The 20,239-nt window shown below is 43.1% G+C and overlaps 1 protein-coding gene across 1 annotated transcript; it reads right to left on the bottom strand.

Moving 5' to 3' along the window:
* Nucleotides 1-6,700: 6,700 nt before the first annotated feature.
* Nucleotides 6,701-20,005, bottom strand: ZP4 (zona pellucida glycoprotein 4). Its single transcript, XM_030812484.1, has 14 exons — nt 19,544-20,005; nt 19,137-19,258; nt 18,949-19,051; nt 17,119-17,271; nt 16,136-16,323; nt 15,531-15,628; nt 14,518-14,648; nt 14,153-14,342; nt 13,927-14,077; nt 13,534-13,612; nt 13,280-13,282; nt 11,581-11,682; nt 11,210-11,382; nt 6,701-7,223 (listed from the first exon to the last, which is right to left on the bottom strand). Exons 1-13 carry the CDS (start codon nt 19,716-19,718, stop codon nt 11,255-11,257), a joined length of 1,623 nt encoding a protein of 540 aa, XP_030668344.1. The 5' UTR covers nt 19,719-20,005; the 3' UTR covers nt 6,701-7,223; nt 11,210-11,254.
* Between the last annotated feature and the right edge of the window lie 234 nt (nt 20,006-20,239).

Here is a 20,239-nt window from a genome sequence, read left to right as displayed (position 1 = left end):
AACCAGCTAGTAATAAGAGGGATGGGATTCCTCTCAGACTAAAGAGTCCTCCTCCCAGAACTGGGGTGGGGTCAGCGTCACCTATGAACACAGATATATGGGGCTGAGTGGCTACCTGATTAAACGATGCTTCTTCAAGAAAGGAGGGGTGGGGTCAGTCCTGGATAGCTCATCAATTTTGCTCATTTTGTGGATTACAACTTTAAGTTCCGCACTGCAAATAAGCATGTATTTAATAAGCATCCTTTGGTGATAAGAATGATGGTAACACCAGTGATGATGACAATATGGAGAACTCTGGTTGGTTGCATTTTATGTGCCAAGTACTGTGCTAAGCTCGTTAAATGTATCATACTTAAACTTCACAATTCTTTTCTATGTATTGATGTAATTTGATTGTTCCAGTATCCCAAAGTATCCTGTGAAGCTTTATGGAAAGAGTAAATTTTGAAAAGGGGTTGCAGGAAGAGAGAAGTCATGTGCTCCAGGTGGGGAAGGGAGTGGCTATGAAGTTCCCAGCTAGTGACCTAAATGCAGTGCTCCATTTAACAACGGTCTTGGCATGTGTCTAGGTGGTGATGCTGGCTGGCTGCTAGGGAACTTGCTGGGGCCATTGGCCGGATAACCCACGTGGCTGGGATCTAGGGGCAGGTGTTCTAACCTAAAGGGGGCAGCTGAAGACTCAGGGGTCAGGAAAGACAAGGAGCAGTTAGATAAAGGTAGTTATAGGGCAGCTGGTGGAGGGTCTTGAAGGTCTGGCTTGGGACTGATATGTGACAGAAGAGCTATTTTTGAGACAAATTGCTCAAATCCAAATTCCCAAAGTCTTAGTAGAAGCTGAACTGTAATAAGGTAAAAGTCAAAATAATACATCACATTAGTGACTTACCCCACAAGTTGTTGGACTATCCCAGTTTACACAGATGAGGTGGCAGAGACAGTTACCCAAGCACACTGGGCCACAGAGCAGCTGAAAGGCAAAAACCTCTCCGGCTGAGCTTCCAGGGGTGCTGAGATGCCAAGGCCACCAGCTTCCTCCTATGGACCTATCCTGTGCGAGGACCTATAAAAAGAGATACAAAGCCGAGGGAGTTAAAAGGAACACTGCGTTTGACGTTTCCAACTTAAAGTGGAGAAAATCAAGAGAGTTACTAGGATGGAAAAGAATGGAGGCAGGTGCTACCATGGAAAGGGCACAGAATCAGAAAAACTCAAATCCAAACTGGGATTCCTGAGTGGATCCACTAGTGCCCTCAGGTTCCTGGGCTCTGTAGAAGGTAGGAAGTCACAGAGCAAAAAGATAAATGGAATCTGGAGAGGAGACATATGTGATGTCCTGGAAAACTGGGGATTTAAATTGCTTCTCTGTCATTTCTCAGACTTGTAGAACTGGAGGTGTTGCCAAGGTCAGCCTGCACAGGACTGGGATAGTCCCTCAATAACAGTCATTTACTCACTATGTATGGAATATTTATTGAATGTTTCTTGTAAAAAACATGTTCCTCTATCTAACATCAATGTTAAAAAAAAAAAACCCTCAAATCTCATTTTTTAAAAGTAGGATAGTAATGTTACCCACTTTATGGGTTATTTATGAGCATCAAATAAAATAATTCATGGAAATTGCCTAAAGAGCATCTGGCATGGTGTACATACTAAACAAACAGTAATTATTTTATGCTTTCTCAACATTTTAGGGGTTAAAATGCAGAAATTAATATTTTCCTTTTAACACCATCTGTGTTACAGAATAACCTTTCACTTAGATAAGCTCACCACGCTTGACTCATGATTAATTCTGCACCTCATTGTTTTTCATTTTACCCAGTATATTAACATGAAATAAATATTTATCACAATCATAATATTTAAATAACGCCAGCTTTGTGCTCTGTGCACTTTTCCATTAATATTTTCGGGTATATTTTTTTCATCAGACCTCCACCGGGGAAGTTCTCTCATTGTGCTACCGTATTTCAATTATTAAAGTTTTCAAGATTTTTTCTTTTATGGCCAAAGATGACAACTCCTGAGGTACCAGAGATTAAATTTTATACAAAAGGCCTAAAATGTCAATCTGGGGAAGCTTACGATGTAAAGGCAATGGGGTAAAATAAGGAAAGGACTTAATCACAGGAAACATAGAACATCAAGCTGACTGGCCCCAAGTCAAGGGCACTGAGTCATCCCCGAGGTGTCTCAGGGCTTTGGTGTCATCTTACAAAAGTCACTCAAAGAGATTGTGTTAAGACTGTCTGCACGGTAACTGCAAAAAGGGTTGACTCATGGAATTTATGACTTTGACAGAGAGCTGCTTCCCTGGCCCTCATTATGATTGGACTTATTCATAGGCACCTTCCCATCACCTCTCTGTAGCTTCCTGAGCAACAGCAAATGCCAGGAACAGCATGCTTGCAGGTAGCAACTTTTTGAAGAAAACAGAGAAGACAGCACACAGAGCATGATCAAGACCCTGGAGCCTGATCTAATGGCCAAATGCAGCATGATGCAAGGGCCTCAAAGCACCCTTTACCACGAGTTCAGCCCTCCCCATCCCCTAGTGTTTACTATAGGGCTTGGCAAAAAGGCCGACATACGCTATTTCTTCCCACTGTGTTCAAAACAAAGTCATTTTATAAAAGTGGTTTTCCCATATGTACTTTACTAGACCCTCTGAGAGGAAACAAAGGAACACGTACTGCTCAGGACTCCTGCAGGGCATCCTCTTCATCCTTAGCTAACATGTCCTTATTCTTTGTAGGCTACAGGTTTCCTGAACAAGAGACAGATACTGTGTGTGTGTGTGTGTATAAAACCAACAGTGACATCTCTGTGCAGGGGAACATGAATGGAGTTACTTTGTGTAAACTAAAGGGTAAACACACATGAAGCTTGTTTCTGGACATACAAGAAATTGAGCAGCAGTTACCTTGGGGGAGAGGAACTGGGAGTGGGGAATGGGATTTCTTTTCATGTTTTTCTATGGCTTGATTTTTTTCCTAATTTGGTCATTGGCAGTTTTTTTGTAGGTAAAATTATGGGCCCTTTTATTGGCTTTATTCCTTTTTAATATTTAAAGATAGTATATAAATACTAATTTGCAATGAGACAAAAGACAGATGCAAGTATTGGCAAGGATGTAGAAAAATTGGAACCCTCGTATATTAGTGGTGAGAATAGAAAATGGCAGAGCCACTTTGCAAAACAGTTATGAAGTTCCTCAAAATGCTAAACATAGACTTGCCTTATGGCCCAGATCTATTTTTGGGTATATACCCAGGAGAAATAAAAACATATGTTCACACAAAAACTTATACATGAATGTTCATAACAGCCGGATTCCCAACAGTGGGAACAACCCAACTGTCTTTCATCTTGTAAATGGATAGACAAAATGGAAAAGTAGATATTCAACCATAAAAATTGCTGAGCTTTGCTGCAACATGGATATAGCTTGAAAACATGCTAAGTAAAAGAAGCTAATCACAAAAAGCTGCATGTCAATTTCATTTATGTGAAACGTCCAAAACAGGCAAATTTATAGAGATGAATTAGTGGTTGCCATGGGCTGGAGAAAGGAGGGACTAGTAAGTGACTGATAATGGGTACAGGGTTTCTTTTGATGTGGTATGGTTACAGAACTCTATGAATATACTAAAGACCACTGAACTGTATACTTTCAATGGGTGAATTGTATGGAATGTGAGTTATATCTCAAAGCCATTTCAAAAATTATGAGAAACAGAGGCTAAGTATAGCTGCAACTGGATTTGTGAATTTTTTTGAGATGGGGTCTCACTGTCACCCAGGCTAGAGTGCAGTGGCACGATCTCAACTCACTGCAGTCACTGACCCCCTACCCCCAGACTCAAGCCATCCTCCAACCTGAGCCTCCTGAGTGGCTGGGACTGGATTTGTGATGTTTCTTCATGGCATTTTTATTTTTAGTGCGATCAAGGCCATTTCCTCCAGGGAACAAGTAAGTTGTGGGTATATTAACAGGAAACCCCAAATCTGAGTGTTTCCTGATTGTCAAAAGATGAAGATAAGTTCCAGCAAAAGTACAATCCTTTGTTATCACAAAGCTTTTCATTTCTATGAGCCAAGGGTCTCATCCCAGAAACACAGGAGTTAGGGTGCAAAGAGGTTACTGACAGAGATAGGTAACCTGCTGGTCCTAAGTGGCCTCCCTGGTCAGAAATTGCTACATTGGGGAACAAATACGATCTGCTTAAAATCCAGCCATTCTCTGGCAACTTTCTAGGCTCCTTTAAATAGGGTTAAATTATGTCATGGTTTGGTATGATTCACTCAGCAAATGTTCTGAGCTCCTGCTCTGTGCCAGGCCCTTTGCCCTGAACAAGGACAGCAGCATTTTTAGGAGGAAAGTCTGACTTCATAAGGTCTGGGTAGCAGAGCCTTCCGTGAAGGTGACTGGCAACAAAACCAGCTTTCTCAACAATCCCACCTCGCCTGTCTCAGGACCTCGTCAGGGGCGTTCGCCTCCCCTCTGTGAGGGAAGGGTGGCCAGTGGAAACATCTTTTCTGCTTTAACATTTTTAAAAGCATATTTTAATTGACAAGTATTTGTACTGATCATGTCCATTTTTTGTTTTTGACAGTCTCACTCTGTCACCCAGGCTGGAGTGCAGTGGCATGATCTTGGCTCACTGCAACCTCTGCTGCTCGAGTTCAAGTGATTCTCCTGCCTCAGCCTCTCGAGTAGCTGGGATTACAGGTGCTCAACACCATGACCAGCTAAAAGTTTATTTTAGTAGAGATGGAGTTTCATCATGTTGGCCAGGCTGGTCTCGAACTCCTGACCTCAAGTGATCCTCCACCCGCCTCAGCCTCCCAAAGTGCTGGGGTTACAGGTGTGAGCCACCGCACCCTGCCAATGTTTTGAGATGTATATGTTGTGGAGTAGCAAAGCTGAGCTAGCTAACACATATATTACCTCTTATTTTTTTGTGGTGATAACACAATCTACTCTTCGCAATTTTCAAGAATACATTGTTATTAACTAGTCACCATGTTGTAAAATTCTTGAACTTATTCTTAGCTGAAATTTTGTTTCCTTTCACAAACATTTCCAAACTTTTCCCCCTTATTTTCTTTGAAAATAATCTTCTAGGTGTTTTTGACACATATAAGATAAATTTAATGTTCTGAGAGGACTGCTTATAGACTAATGAGGGAATATAATAGTTTGAATGCTTGTCCCTTCCAAAACTCCTGTTGAAATTTAATTGCCAGGCTGGGCCGGGCACTGTGGCTCACACCTGTAATCTTAGAACTTTGGGAGGCCGAGGCAGGTGGATCACCTGAGGTCAGGAGTTCCAGACCAGCCTGGCCAACATGGTGAAATCCCATCTGTACTAAAAATACAAAAATTAGCTGAGTGTGAAGGTACACACTTGTGATCTCAGCTACTTGGGAGGCTGAGGTGGGAGGATTGCTTGAACCTGAGAGGCGAAGTTTGCAGTGAGCTGAGATCATGCCACCACACTCCAGCCTGTGCGATAGAGCAAGACTGTCTCAAAAAAAAAAAAAAAAAAAAAAAAAAAAAAAAAAGAAAAGAAAAAAAACAAAAGAGCCATTGTAACAGCATTAAGAGGTAGGACCATTAAGAGGTCATTAGGCCATGAGAGCATCACCCTCATGGGTGGGGTTGGTACCATTATAAAAGGGCAAGTTTGGCCACTTCTTACTGTCTCCACAGCAAGGTGGCCCTCACCAGATGCTGACACCTTGATTTAGGACTTCCCAGCCTCCACAACTGGGACTCTATAAATTCTGTCCATTATAAACAACCTAGTCTGAGGTATTCTAGCGGCACAAAACAAAGACCAGATAAATTAACTGATGAGTCACATAACAATTGGTAAACATGTAATAACTATAATTCAGCCCCTTATTCTAATATTTAGATTAAAAGACAAAATTTGGGGGGTACAACTTTTTTCCTTGAGACAGAGTCTTGCTCTGTTGCCAGGCTGGAGTGCAGTGGCATGATCTCAGCTCACTGCAACCTCCGCCTCGTGGGTTCAAGCGATTCCCCTGCCTCAGCCTCCCGAGTAGCAGGGACTACAGGTGCACATCACCATGCCTGGCTAATTTTTTTATATTTTAGTAGAGACAGAGTTTCACCATGTTGGCGGCCAGGATGGTCTTGAGCTCTTGACCTCGTGATCCATCTGCTTCAGCCTCCCAAAGTGCTGGGATTACAGGTGTAAGCCACCGCACCCGGCCAGTTACAACTTATTTTATCCAATATCATTGGAGCCTATTATTCCATCACCTTTAAAACAAAAACAGCCTAGCCTCATGGAAGTATCCTTCCCAACCACTGTGCTCAAAACAAGAAATTTCACTTGATTTGGCCATTTCTTGTCACCTGATTAGGTACTTGGAGGTACTGGGGAAGGTGGCTTCCCTGTGGCAATGTCTACCATGGTGTCTTCCACATTAGCAAGGGTTAAAAAGCAGTACTTCTTAGAAAATGTAGAAAGAGGCAATTAAGTGGCACAGCTATCCAATCTCTGCTCCCTCTGGCTTGCAAATGTTACAGTAAGGCTTAATCAAACCTTTATTAAACAGTAGCTGACATTTAGCCCTTAGAGGGCAGAAACGTGCTGTGGTGTAAGACACAAAAGCATATTGTCCATTCACAGCATGAAAATTGAGCAAGAAATCATGGGAGTAGAGTTTCCAAGGGACAGCTGCAAATTAAGACTCGTGGAAAAAAACTGAAGGGGGATTAAGAATGTTCTAAGAACCAAAAATTTAGAGCCAGATAGCTAGAAACAGTTGATAGTTTTCTATTTCAGAGATGAGAAAGTTGAGTTCACAGAGATTACCTCTCTGCCTCTGTATCTGGCTCTTCTGATCTGAATATTCTGGGTGAAAATGGGAATGGTAGGGAACATGACATTGTTAGGAATAGGCTTCTTTCTAAATGGCTGCTATAACATCAGCTTCAACTTCTGGTTTCCTACCATTATTCTTGTTACCAGACCATGTAAACAAGTTCCATGTTGGTTGTTGGACTAGAGTACTGCCTTCATTTCCTAATACAAAAGGGAACTTTGTCCAAAATAAGGATCCAATTAAATGTTTCAATACATGGGGGCTAAAGTCAAGATGCTGTTTCCAGTCACCTGCCAGCTTCCTTAGGTTCTCTCAGGTTAGGACTTCCAAGGTAAGCCAAGATAAATATTTACCTGGGAAGTGACGAAAAGAATCTTAATGCTTCAAGAATTCAATTCCTAAGTTGTTGGTGACCAGACCTTCAACTTCCCTCAATCTTGTTTACATACTATAGAACTCAGTTGGCTTTAAAACTATTGTATATAACACATTTTGAGATGTGTATACGTTGTAGGATTGCTGAATCATACTAACATGAATTACCTCATTTATTTCATGAGAACCCAATTTGTACTCACCATGGTATACAAAAGATCCCTTGAACTTATTCCTGAGTTTGTAGCCTTTGAGCAACATCTTTCCATCTCACCCTCTGCAAACCACAAGTAACCACCACTCTACTCTCTGCTTCTATAAATTCAAGATTATGTGTTTAAGTGAGATCATGTGGTACTTTTTCTATACCTGGTTTAATATTTTCCTCCAAGTTCATGTCACAAATGACAAGATTTCCTTTAAGATTGAATAGTAGTTCGTTGTATACATATACCACTTTCTTCATCCATCTATTGATGGAAACTTTGATTTAGTATCTCAGCTATTGTCAATAGTGTTATGACTATGGGAGTGCAGATATCTCGTCAGCCTACCAATTTCACTTCCTTTGGATACATACACACTAGTGGAATTGCTGGCTCATGGGTGTAATTGTATTTTTTGAAGAACCTCCATAGCATTTTCTGTGATGGCTATACTAATTTACACTCCCACCTACAGGGTTCAAGGGTTCCCTTTTCTCTACATCCTCACCAACACTTCTTTTTGATAACAGCCATTCTGATGGGCAGGAGGTGATCTCGTTGGTTTTAATTTGCATTTCCCTAATAAATGAGAATGTTTAGCATCACTAATCTGTTGGCCATTTGTATATCCTTTGAGATGTCTACTTATGTCCTTTGCCCATTTTTATTTGGGTTCCTTATTGAGTTACATTTTAGACATTAATCCCTTATCAGATATATGGCTTGCAGATGTTTCTCATTCCACAGCCTGTCTCTTCATTGACTTGGTAAAGCTCACCTTCTTGTGAGTCATACATGAACAGGAACACCCTGGCTAACACAGGGGAGGAGGGAATCTGACCTAATAGGATCTGCGGTTATAGACTCACAAGTGTCAAACTAGAGAGATAAGAAGAGACAGACATATGGCCCCCTTTCCGAGTTTCATAGACAAGCATGATGAGGAGCTGACACTAGACTAACGGAAGAATTTGCTTCCAAAAATAGGTGCCTACCCTCAAGGAATTTAGGGTAGCTAGAACTGTTACACAGCTAGTGTGTAGGCAAGACACGGCAGGGGAAGCTGAGGCTGACAGCTGTGCGGTGGAAAGCTACCCCACCATATTAGAATAGGAGGCTATGCTGCTGTATCACTTAGGTGTAGAACACTTTTCTACAAGATCAGTTAGCAAGAGGTACACAAGGAATAAAGTGATTTTTCTCTAGGAAAGAAGATACAGGGATGAATTCCATTACACTGGATTGATCAGAACAATTTAGTCAGAAGGGAAAGAACTATCAGTTTAACTAGAAATGAGCTAAACTGAAGTTAAACCCATTTGGAGGATAGTGAATAAGTTTGGGGTAACAGTCTTTCATGAGTTACTTGATAGAGTCTATTTAAAATTAGACAGATGCCTCCAAAAAGAGGTTTAATGGGGCCTCTGAGGGGAATAATCAAGTTTCTGGTTTAGCTATGAGACTATATTAAACTATAAGTTTATGGTTCTAACTGACTTTTCTCAAGTAGTAACTCAACTTCAAGCTAGATTTTGGCCAGACTATTCAGAGACATTTTTATCTTTCCTTGTAATACTTTCTCTGATCAGACTAACTTCTAATAAAGATTGTTAGAAAACCAGGAAAACTACATCTGCAGAAATATGCTCTGTAGAATTACTCTTATTCTGAAAAGAGGTTTCATGGTAAAATATGGGAAATAGGTTTTGCTCCCTTTGAAGCCACACCATGTTAATATAAACAGTCCCAGAAACCCTGCTAGAGAGAATCTGGCAAGTCCTAGGTAGAAGCTTAAATGGCAGGATTTTCTTTGGTTAACTGCAGTAGCCATTGGCTAGTACAGGTGTTACTACCCTCCTCTTAGAGGGGCAAGTGACCTTTATGCCAGGTTCTGTTAAAGCTTTCCTCTTTTGGAAACTCAGATTCCTGACTTGTCAGGTCATTTGCTTTAGAAGACCCTATATACTCGCTTTGTTTTAGAGGGATAGGCTAAAAACTTATGCCCATATCTATTTCCTCATAGAAAAAGATGAGACTTAGCAATTCCCTTCTCCCATTTACCCAACTTTGTTTCCTTGAATCATCTGACATTTGTCAGAGTTGCTGAGGAAGCCTTCCTGTTCATTGCTTTATTCCCAATGCCTACTACGCTGCTTATATAGCCAATATACATTTTAATGGAGTAGATTTGAGTCATACAGCAACTAGCTAGAATAGCTCCCTGCCAGCAGCAGCTGTTGAACACTTGAAGTTTGGTTAGTAGAATTTTAGTTTGAAACAGGTACTATTCAGCTATTGGAAAACAGTTGGGTATAAGTTTTCCCGACAATCTAATATCTAGAAGTATGTAGTATTTCCAATTAATGTTTAACATTCAAAATTTGTTGTAAGTATATTCAGAGATTGAATAGGAAAGCAAAACCTTGAATATGTTATAATATTCAATAGTAGGTTAAATTTCATCTGATTGCCAAGTAAGTTACACGTCTACTTGAGTTGTTTAACCTAGACACCAAACACTACCCCACTGCAGTCAGACTATTCTTCTCTAAATGTCTGACTTCAGTACAGGTCAACAGACAGACCTTTGCATGTAGCATAGCCATTATCTCCCCAAGCCATTATCTTTTCATAAGCCTAAGACAACCCTTTGTCAAGCTGCACCTGTGCCTACCACTGGCAACTAGTCTTTCTGAGGAAATGAGTTTTCAGTACCATGGGGAGTTAAGGGTACAAATTAGTGTTAAAACTTGAACTGGAATCTATCTTTTGTTGCTCAAGTAGCCCTGGGCAAGTTATTTGATTTGTATCCTTCCCAGATTCTAGACACTGGGGATGAATGAATACTATGTGATATTTTCATGAGGCTCAAGTATGTTAACATCAAGCTTCTAGGATAGTTTGTTGCATGAAAAACACGTATCCCTGTAAGGTCAGGGTTTACATCCTGCTTAGCAATTTGAAGTAAGGTTGGCTTGACTACAAAGCAGCTGTTCAGGAGTGTAACACCTTTGCCTTGCTGAAAGGTCAATTTAGAAGTTATTCCCTGAAAAATAAGTAGGTGAAATTGACAGAACCAGGATTAGTTTCAGAACTTCAGTGAGAATAGGGAGTACCCCAGAGTATGGCTGACCAGCAGCATCAGTTATAAGAAAGTTCCTTAAACAGGACGTTTGCCTTGAGAAGTCAGTGATGGTATCCCCACCATACCCCCTTTAAAAAAAAAAAAAAAAAGTCTTAGTTCTTAAGACTAGGAAACTACTTGTCAGTTCTGGCTCAAAACTAAGTCTCTGATGATCAAGCCACCTCCAGCTGGCCGACCTATGGTCAGATACCTTTAGTCACTGTTCTAGGCATTGGTTTAAGTCTGGTGCTCAGACCAGGGAAGATCAGCATCATCTAGGAAATGGTTAGAAATTTTTTAAGCCTTTGTCCAGACCTACTGAATCAAACTGAGAATGGGACCAGTCCTACTGAATTCAAACTGAGAATGGGAACAGTCATCTGTTTCTACCAGCCCTCCCATGATCCTGAGGCACACTCAAGTTTGAAAACCAGTGATCTAGATTCATATTTAGTTCTACCCTAGTTTCATTGATCTTATGGAAGAATTTTATTCCATGTTCTCTGACCTAAGATCTCTACTAAGTCTGAAATTTTTGTATCAGTTTTTATTCTATTCTCAGTTGAGTTATACTACCAAGCTTAAGAGATAAAGTGACATGAACAGACAAACTAGTCTGAAATTAACCTTTTACCTTTCAAATGAGACGCTCAGCACAGGCTGGGAGTACAGTCTGGTTTTATTGACACATTTGGTCTGGGCAACTCTTCTGTTTCTTGACAGCCAAGTAGGATACTAACAAGGCTCCAAGGATTAGGGTCCCAGAAAGGCCTGCCACCCACAGAACTTTCAAGTCTACAGGAGCACCTGGAGGATAGATGGAAAGGTAGGTTAATGTATGCTAAAACCAAGTGATTCTGTGTCCTGACAAAGACTAGCGGTCTTCTGCTATAGGAAGGTCAATTTCTTTTGACTAGAAAAAGAGGGATAGAAAGGAGGAAGTTGCTTTGGTTTGACTAGTAGTTTGGTTCAACTAGTTTGATCTCCTCCCTCTTGGATACTTACGGAGCTTTTCTGGAGGGTCCTTAGTGGCTTGGAGTAGAATCATGGGGCCTTTGCTAGAAACACTAGCAGTAGTGTTCTGAGAACTGTTAGCAAAATTTCTTCCTGTTAGAGAAATGAGATCTAGTAATTCATTAGTTTTTGTACACATAGGGCAGGGATAGAAAGTGTTATGGTACAAGGCCAAGTCTCTCTATAAAGCTTGGTTCTATGCCTTACAAAAACCTCATTGAGTATATTAATATGTACTTGAACAAGTGAGATTTTATATCTGTTACCATTACCTTAGTTTCACCAGGACTTTGGTAGAAAGATGTTAGAAACTATCCCTGAACTGCCATCCTTTTCTAAACAGTACTTTGACAGTAACATGTTTATAATTCAGAGATCTTTCCCTGCGATTCAAAGGTAACTATTAGAACAGAACTTGGAGCTGAGATGCAGAGAAAACAATGAGTTTAGATCTGGTTTTCAAGTGAAGTAAAACAAATTTGATTCACTTGAAATATACAGTTTTACGTTTTCTGTATCCTGTGTTGTATCAAGAAAGATGACAAGATGGCAAATGGAAGAGCGGGAAACAAAGGACACACATGCAGGTGGACAGTGAGTAAAAAAACTTTCTGGAGTTTGAGACCAGCCCAGGCAACATAAAGATCCATGTCTATAAAAAAATAAGACAAAGGCCGGGTGTGGTGGCTCATGCCTGTAATCCCAACATTTTGGGAGGCTGAGGCGGGTGGATCATCTGAGGTCAGGAGTTCAAGACCAGCCTGGCCAACATGGTTAATCCCTCTCTACCAAAAATACAAAATTACAAAATTAGCTGGACTTCGTGTCACATGCCTGTAATCCCAGCTACTCAGGAGGCTGAGGCAGGAGAATCACTTGAACCTGGGAAGCAGAGGTTGCAAGCAAGCCAAGACCACGCCATTGCACTCCAGCCTGGGCAAAGAGAAAAACTCCCTCTTAAAAAAAAAAAAAAAAAAAAAAAAAGAGAAAGATAGGCTGGACATAGTAGAATATGCCTATAGTCTTAGTTGGGAGGCCAAACTGGGCGTATCACCTGAGCTCAGGAGGTCGAGGCTAACATGAACTATAATCATGCCATTGTACTCCAGCCTGCATGACAGGGCAAGAACCTGTCTCAAAAAAACACACACACACACACACAACACACACACACACAAACACACACACACACACACACACACAAACACACACACACACACACACACAAACACACACACACACACACACAAACACACACACACACAAACACACACACAGTGTAGAACTGTTTTAATTCTATTTGCCAGTTGTAGGACCCCAATCTAAGACGGTTCATTCTTTAGAAGTAGGGATAATATGCATTTTTGGAGATGTTAAAGTATTTAATGTTGTACTTTGCATAATAAGCACCATTTAGTTACTATGAGTTTTGCTAGAAGGGACTTAAAGCTTCAGAGGTCATGAATCCCAACTCAGACGCTAGACAAGTACAGGTAGAACCATGTAGACATACAGACACATTGACTACTTAGAAGCATTGGACCCAACAAACTAGAGACCACATTCTAGGTCCATCATTCTACTTATAGATCTTTAGTCTGCATTGCCAGACCTGTCAAGCAGGTATAGACATGTTTGTCAACTATCCAGGTGTATCTTGTTAAAATGAGACATAAGATAGGACATAAACTGCCTTGGTTCATGGATGAATTAAAGTTTATATGAAAAAGCTAAGGTTGAGGGTTACCCAAACATTTATAGCTTGTGTTAGGAGACATGGGACTCTGGGAAGCTAGTCATCTTTGTTCTATGGCACGGTAAGTACTTAGAGAAGCCTTAGTAAGATGAATCTTCAGTTTGAGTTGTTTGGCCAGAGACTAGGAAAGATTAGACATGGGACTTAAGATTCCTTCAAGTCTGTCCTCTAACAGCTTGGATACTCACGACTGAGATCAGGACAGGTTACCACACAGGATGGTGTCTCAGCAGGCTGGCAGACTGACACGCTGCAGTGCAGATGCACCTGGGAGCCAACAGAATTTAGGTCATTTGTAGAATCACCATGCCATGTGTCCCTAAACCTGCTTTGTCTCCCCAGGAAGAGGTTCAGGAAGTTATCAGAAAATTGATATGGTCCAAGTTGGTATCACAACAGCACTAAGGAACTGGAGTCCAATTGACAGATGTCACTCATGTGATTGGTAACAAGGGTTGCTCTGAGTACCAATAGCCAGCATTAAAGGGCTTCCCTTGGCTGCAGAGTAATAGGACATGGAAACAGTTGTAAGTTGGGGAGGTTCAGAGCCCTGGTGAGTGTCATGGAAGGGAACATCCTACCGGTCCCCTGAGGGCCTGTTTCTCCACTGTAGGGTCCACAAAGCTGAAGGTGAAGATGCTGAAGCGCTGGTGGTGAGAGGGAAATGGAAGATCCAAGGCTTTCTGGACAGGAATCAGCTGGGTCTGATAGTTGTCTCCAACGTAGGGGCAGCTAGACCAAGAGACCCAGCAGTCAGGATGGGCTTCTTTGAGAGTCTCAGCACAGGTGCATGGAAGAACCACTTACCCCTTTACCAGGATGGGCCACTGTGGCTGACTCAGGGGGTCTGTGCTGGGTGTTGCCCAACACTGATGTAGGAGCAGCCCCAGGTAGGGGTCTGTTCTGTGAAGGATGGAGACCTCCACGTAAATGGGATCCCGAAGCAACTTCACCACTGGGTAGTCACCAACACCATAGTAGGAGCCATAGTTTTTATCTGCAAGAGGCAGAAATAAGGATTTGAAGTAGTAATCTCTCAGTGACTTGAGGGGCTGTCACCCCCTTAAATAGCCCCAAGCCCCTTAAGTGTCTTGTTACTAACTTAGGGTCTTCATGCCCCAGAAGACTAGATTTAGAGTATAGGCCAGATACTCCAGCCAAGGGGGCCATACCTTTGGCAATCTGAAGTTCCAGAGTGAGGGGTCCATGCTGGGTCTCAGGAAAGGGTGGTGGGAGAGTAAAAACCTGGACACTGATTGGGAGAGAGTTGCTACTTACTGAGTAGCTGCAGCTGACATGGAGCCTGCAGAGAAACAAGATTTTAGCTAGTTGGTTGTAGGAGGTAGGTGTCAGTTACACATCCTTTCTTTTTAACTCGAGGAAAGCATTAAGTGCTAGACAAGTTTATAAGTATGATGGATGTGGTTCCTGCCCTGCTGGGAGCTGTATTTTAGTTGGGGAGACCAATATGCAAGTAGGACCAATGTTTGAGTTGGAGATAGGCACACAGAAATAAAGATGCATCATGAGAAACAGATGCCTACCATAGAGAAGATCAGGAAGACCTTAGAGGTACCCTTGATATGAAGGTGAAGGAAAATAAACTTCAGGTAGAGGGAAAGCCTCATCCAATATAGAACAAAGCCTGGAGGCAAGGAAGTGCTTGAGGCCCTTTGAGAATTCCATAGAAGAACCAGGCTGCAATCGGGGAATAGTGAGTAAGGGGCTGAGAATGTTAGAAGTGAACAGGCTGGAGATGAAGTAGGAGCTGTTTTATGCAGGGTCCTAATGTTCATCTTAAAGCTTATTTTTTGTCCATGGCTTTAAGGTGTGTGATTTGACAGACTTAAGGTTTTAAAGGAATTCTTTTGGCTACAGCATGGACAGTGGAGAAGGCCAAGATGTAGAATGGAGAAATGTAGGCTGAAATGTAGAATGGAGAAGGCCAAAATGAGAAAAAAAATCTAGTTAAGTGAAATAGAACTCCAGGTGAGCTCGAGACTTAGGTCGGGTGGGAGACAGCAACACAGATGGACTTAATCAAGTAATGGGCAGTGCAATTGGTGAACCAAGGTAGCAGACAGGTTTTCTCCTATTGCTGAGGAATGCTCGTTTGTGGATTCAGGGCTTACCTGAGAACGCCCACCTTATGGAAGAGGGGAAGTCATTCTGGCCAAGCCCTTACCTGAAGATGCTGTCACGAGTGACAGAGCCACGGCTCCCATTTTTCACATCCCTAGTTGCCACCAGTTCATTTTCATATACTGCTCGGTCTCCAGTGATCTACAGGAACAGATGGAGAAGTCTTGATCATTTCTGTTAGCATTATGCTGCTTGACTTGCCTCTGGTCTAAGCCCTCAGCAATGCTACCCTGTTGTATGTTATATTTCCTATTACTTCAGCAGAGGCAAGAACACATAGCAGTGACATCCTGGCAAGTTATCGCTTCACCTTATTTCAGGACAAAGGAATAAGAAGGGGAATTTGAGTATCTAGGAGAGGCAGCTGAAGTGCTACCAATTCCAGTCAGCATCCCTGCTGGTTTCTTCTCTATAGTGTGGTAAATGACAGCCCCTTAGCTAGATCACAGCTGTGATGGTCTTAGCTGAACACCCAGAAGAGATTAACTTTCTCGGTGATGAGGCATTCTCCTGCCCTAGGGACTCTCCCAAGCTCCAAGCAGTAGTCACAAGTATCGTTCATGGCCAACGTATTTCAGCTCTCCCCCACTAGTCACTACAACCTTCCCACCCGACTTCCAGAGCCAGGAACAAAGCCCAACTGCTCACCTGTCTTGTGGTGCCACAGGAAGTAAATGGAAACCGGAATAGAACAAAAGCTTGTGTTGCCATCACAGGGTTACACGCACTGTCATTCCTAAGGGCCAAGCGCACAGAATCCAAGAGCAGTGGTGGCGAGGCCACGTTCCGAGACACAGCGATAGAGAAATGGCCCTCTCGGGTACAATGCAAGGTCACTGAAACAGAGCAGCTGGGCTGAAGGCAGGTCATCTCTCCCATTATGGGGAGAACCAGATGAAAGTCTAACCACTTAGTTACTTTTAATCCCACTGAGAAGTTGGTGTTCCTAGCTGATAATCTCAGGGCAAGATCGACCACCCACAGTTTAACCCAGGCTCTAAATGAGCTCCTGGGGTTGTGTCTTGCCTCCCCAACTTATTGTGTGACCTCAGGCAAGTATTGCACCTCCTTACTTCAGTTTCATGTATTAAGAGGGTATAGTAGCTCCTACCTCATTTTGCTTGTCAGTTAAGATTAAGATGTTAGAACAGAGTGTGCGATATATTAGGTTGGTGCAGAAGTAATCGCAGCCTTTGCCACAGTGGCAAAGGGTGCGATTACTTCTGCACCAACCTACACATACTCTGAGGTTGAGTTTATGTTAGAAAACCTCAGCAGGATTAGAGACATACAGAAAGCAACAGCCTTGAAGTGAGGCTCCCTAGACAATCCCAGACCATCAGCCAAAGTCACTATAAGTTTCTGTCAATTAGCAGTTATCTGGCACTAGCAATTATCTGGCACATAGCCTTCAGGTCTGAGCACTATTGGCTTTATATCTGGATTCTGGGAGAATGGACAGTGGAAGCTGTAGAAAGGTCCGTTACATTGGAATCAAGTGTTCTTGGATGCATGGCTACATGGCAGCCTGCTATCACTTGATGTTTGCCTTCTGAGCAAACCCCTCTCCGGGTTTCATTGTAATTGCCACACTTCCTCAGCTGGTTTCAGAGGTGTGCTCACTTACTCACCGGTGTTTCCATAGTAGCAGGAATTCACCTCTTCAGAGCTGTAACAACAGCCTAGCCCCTCACAGTCTCCTGGAGAGATGGGTGAAGGTGCACATGGCAGTCTATCCTGCGCTGGGATGGAGTCACACCAGTCAGTATCTGGAGCATCTCGGGCTAGGTTTTGAAAAAGAGTAAGTCAGGTTAGGTCAAAGTTAGTCTTGAATAGCATTTTGATACAAGTCATTGACTTTGGATTCCTGTAGATATGTAGATGATTGGAATAGGTGTCTATTCCATATTGTAGATAGTCTTGAGAGGTTACATGTTGCAGATTAAGTCTTGGGAGGTTGTCAACATTAAGTCACCTTGTAAGAGTGCCCTGACATTAGTTTTTTAAAAAAGAATGTCAACAAAATTGGTAGAAGCAGTGGGGGCTTCTTACTCCTTCAAGTAACAATCCTTCCTTCTGTTCTTTAAAGGCATTTCTCAAGCCTTAGTTTGGATATGAGTTATCTGAAGATTGTTTTTGAGTTCAGGTCTGGTTCAGAACTGGGGTGAGGACTGTGATTCCTCATTTTATTAGTGCTGCCCATCCTGGCTATGCATTGGGAAGGAAGGCAGGTGAGAAGAGTGAACTTAGAGTTTGAGTCTGTTCTGACTTTGAGGACGGGCTCTCAGTCAGGCGAGACTTTTTTTTTTTTTTTTTTTTTTTTTTTTTGAGACGGAGTCTCGCTCTGTCACCCAGGCTGAAGTGCAGTGGCGCGATCTCGGCTCACTGCAAGCTCCGCCTCCCGGGTTCACGCCATTCTCCTGCCTCAGCCTCTCCGAGTAGCTGGGACTACAGGCGCCTGCCACTACGCCCAGCTAATTTTTTTGTATTTTTAGTAGAGACGGGGTTTCACCGTGGTCTCGATCTCCTGACCTCGTGATCCGCCCGCCTCGGCCTCCCAAAGTGCTGGGATTACAAGCGTGAGCCACCGCGCCCGGCGAGACTTTCTAAAGTTGAGTAGGCATCATACTTCCTGCTATTTCCTTAGGGAAATGCTCAGCTATCCCTCCAGCTGGTTGGATGGGAGACCTGGGTCCTAGTCTCCGTGCACATCTCGCTCTGTGGAGGTATTTTTCCAAGTCTCCTTGCTAGCTTCAGTTTTATTTCCTATCATTCTCCCTATGGGTGAAACGCTCCTGGTTCTGGGAGAGTTCTTCGAATCCCAGCTCGGTCATTCACCAGTGATAGGCCCTTGGGCAAACTTCCTGGCAAGAGATAGGTTGGGGTTTTTTTTTTTTTTTTTTTTTTTTTTTTTTTTTTTTTTGAGACAGCTTCGCTCTTGTTGCCCAGGCTGTAGTGCCATGGCACGATCTCAGCTCACCGCAACCTCCGCCTCCCAGGTTCAAGCAATTCTCCTGCCTCAGCCTCCCGAGTAACTGGGATTACAGGAATGTACCACCACACCTGGCTGATTTTGTATTTTTAGTAGAGATGGGGTTTCTCCATGTTGGTCAGGCTGTTCTCGAACTCCCAACCTCAGGTGATCCACCTGCCTCGGCCTCCCAAAATGCTGTGATTACAGGTGTGAGCCACTGCGCCTGGCCAGCAGTAGTGTTTGCAGCACTAGGTTAGGATTAGGGAAGGTAACACCTGAAGTGCTTAACCCACAGTGCCTCGGCATTGAGGAATCTCAATTGGTAGTTATCCTAAGGATTGCCCATGGAGGTGAGAGTTGGGACATGATCCATCCTTCATTAGTGTCAGGTGTCACTGCACAGAGCAGGTCAGAGAGGACCAAGAGTACCTTCACGCCCCACCCCACCCCCGACCCCCGCAAGATCCTGAGAGCTTCCAGCCTTTACCTAGAAGATCCATAGGACACTTGAGCAGCTTCCTCTCTGTAACCATCTTGTGTTCAGCCACACCCGCTCCTTCAACTCCGACTGGCATGATATAGTGGGAGTCCTGGAGAGACAGGCCCTTGGGGGTCAGCCTGGATGGTAGCATGAGCGGCTTCACTTAGTGTGTCTGGCCATTGGGTCATACTCACCCACTCAGTGACATAGCAGCTGCTATAGGTTGCCTCCAACACCACGGAGCTGCCCGGACCTTTTCTTATCCAGGTGCCACAGTCAGAGTCATTCTGCAGCTTGTGCAGCAGCCCTTCGTTGTCTGGAGGGGTGGGGAAGAGGTGAAAAAACACAGCGGTCAGTCTCCAGTGCCAGAAAGGATAGTCAGCCTTGCCATTAGACCCCAAGGAGCAACTGTCAATAAGAGGAACAAGAGGGAAATCAGATTTCAGATCAGATGTAGTTATAACTTAGACTATTTCTTTGGCAGAAAGATGCAACAGGGCTCAGAGGGTGAAACTATCAAGACAGGAAGCTAGGGAGACATCTTAGGTACTAGAGGAGACATATCATTGCTTGGCTAAGCAAGGCAAGTCATCAAACTTACCCCAAGCTATTAGTACAGGAGGAGACGTTGCCTCCTGGCTGAGGTTTACAGCAAACTGGAAGCTCCACGGCCCACAGTGGAGCACACTGGAATAACCTGGTGCCTCAGGCTTATGCTGGCCACTCAGAGCAAGAGATAATGAAACACACAGCAAGATGCACCGCAGCAGCCACATAATGCTACCAGGAGTTCCTGCTGGCTGCAGGCTCTCCACCTCCTCTCCCAAGAGCCGAGGGTCTGCCTGCCCAGATTCCTTTATATACAGAAGTCAGGCTTGTTTTCAGCTGCACATCTTTGTGACACTCAGGTGGGATGCCTTTAGAAAGGGGAATTCTTCTAGCCTCGTTTGCTTTGGGGCACAGTCTGCAGCTGCCTCACATTAAATACCACAATCCAGGCAGACTTCAGAGCCCAAGAAAAATCTAGTAACTTTTAGCTAACAGAAAGGAAAGAAAGAAAGCTTCCTCAGAGTTGCTCAATATAGCATTTGTCCCACTAGTTTATTGAACTTATTGACTTCAGAAGAGCTCCCTCTAGAATTTTGCACATTTGGGTGTGAAACTACCATCTATGAGCTATGGGGTCTGGGTATGTTATGAACTCTCTGAATCTTGGTTTTCTCATCTGTAAAATGGGAATGCTATCTCCTGGCAGTGGTGTGCTTGAGGATTAAGCGAGAGATTCTATGTCAAGTGC

This window comes from Nomascus leucogenys, chromosome 5, assembly GCF_006542625.1.
Source record: "Nomascus leucogenys isolate Asia chromosome 5, Asia_NLE_v1, whole genome shotgun sequence".
NCBI classification, from domain to species: Eukaryota; Metazoa; Chordata; class Mammalia; order Primates; family Hylobatidae; genus Nomascus; species Nomascus leucogenys.
This window is presented reverse-complemented; position numbering and strand designations above follow the sequence as displayed.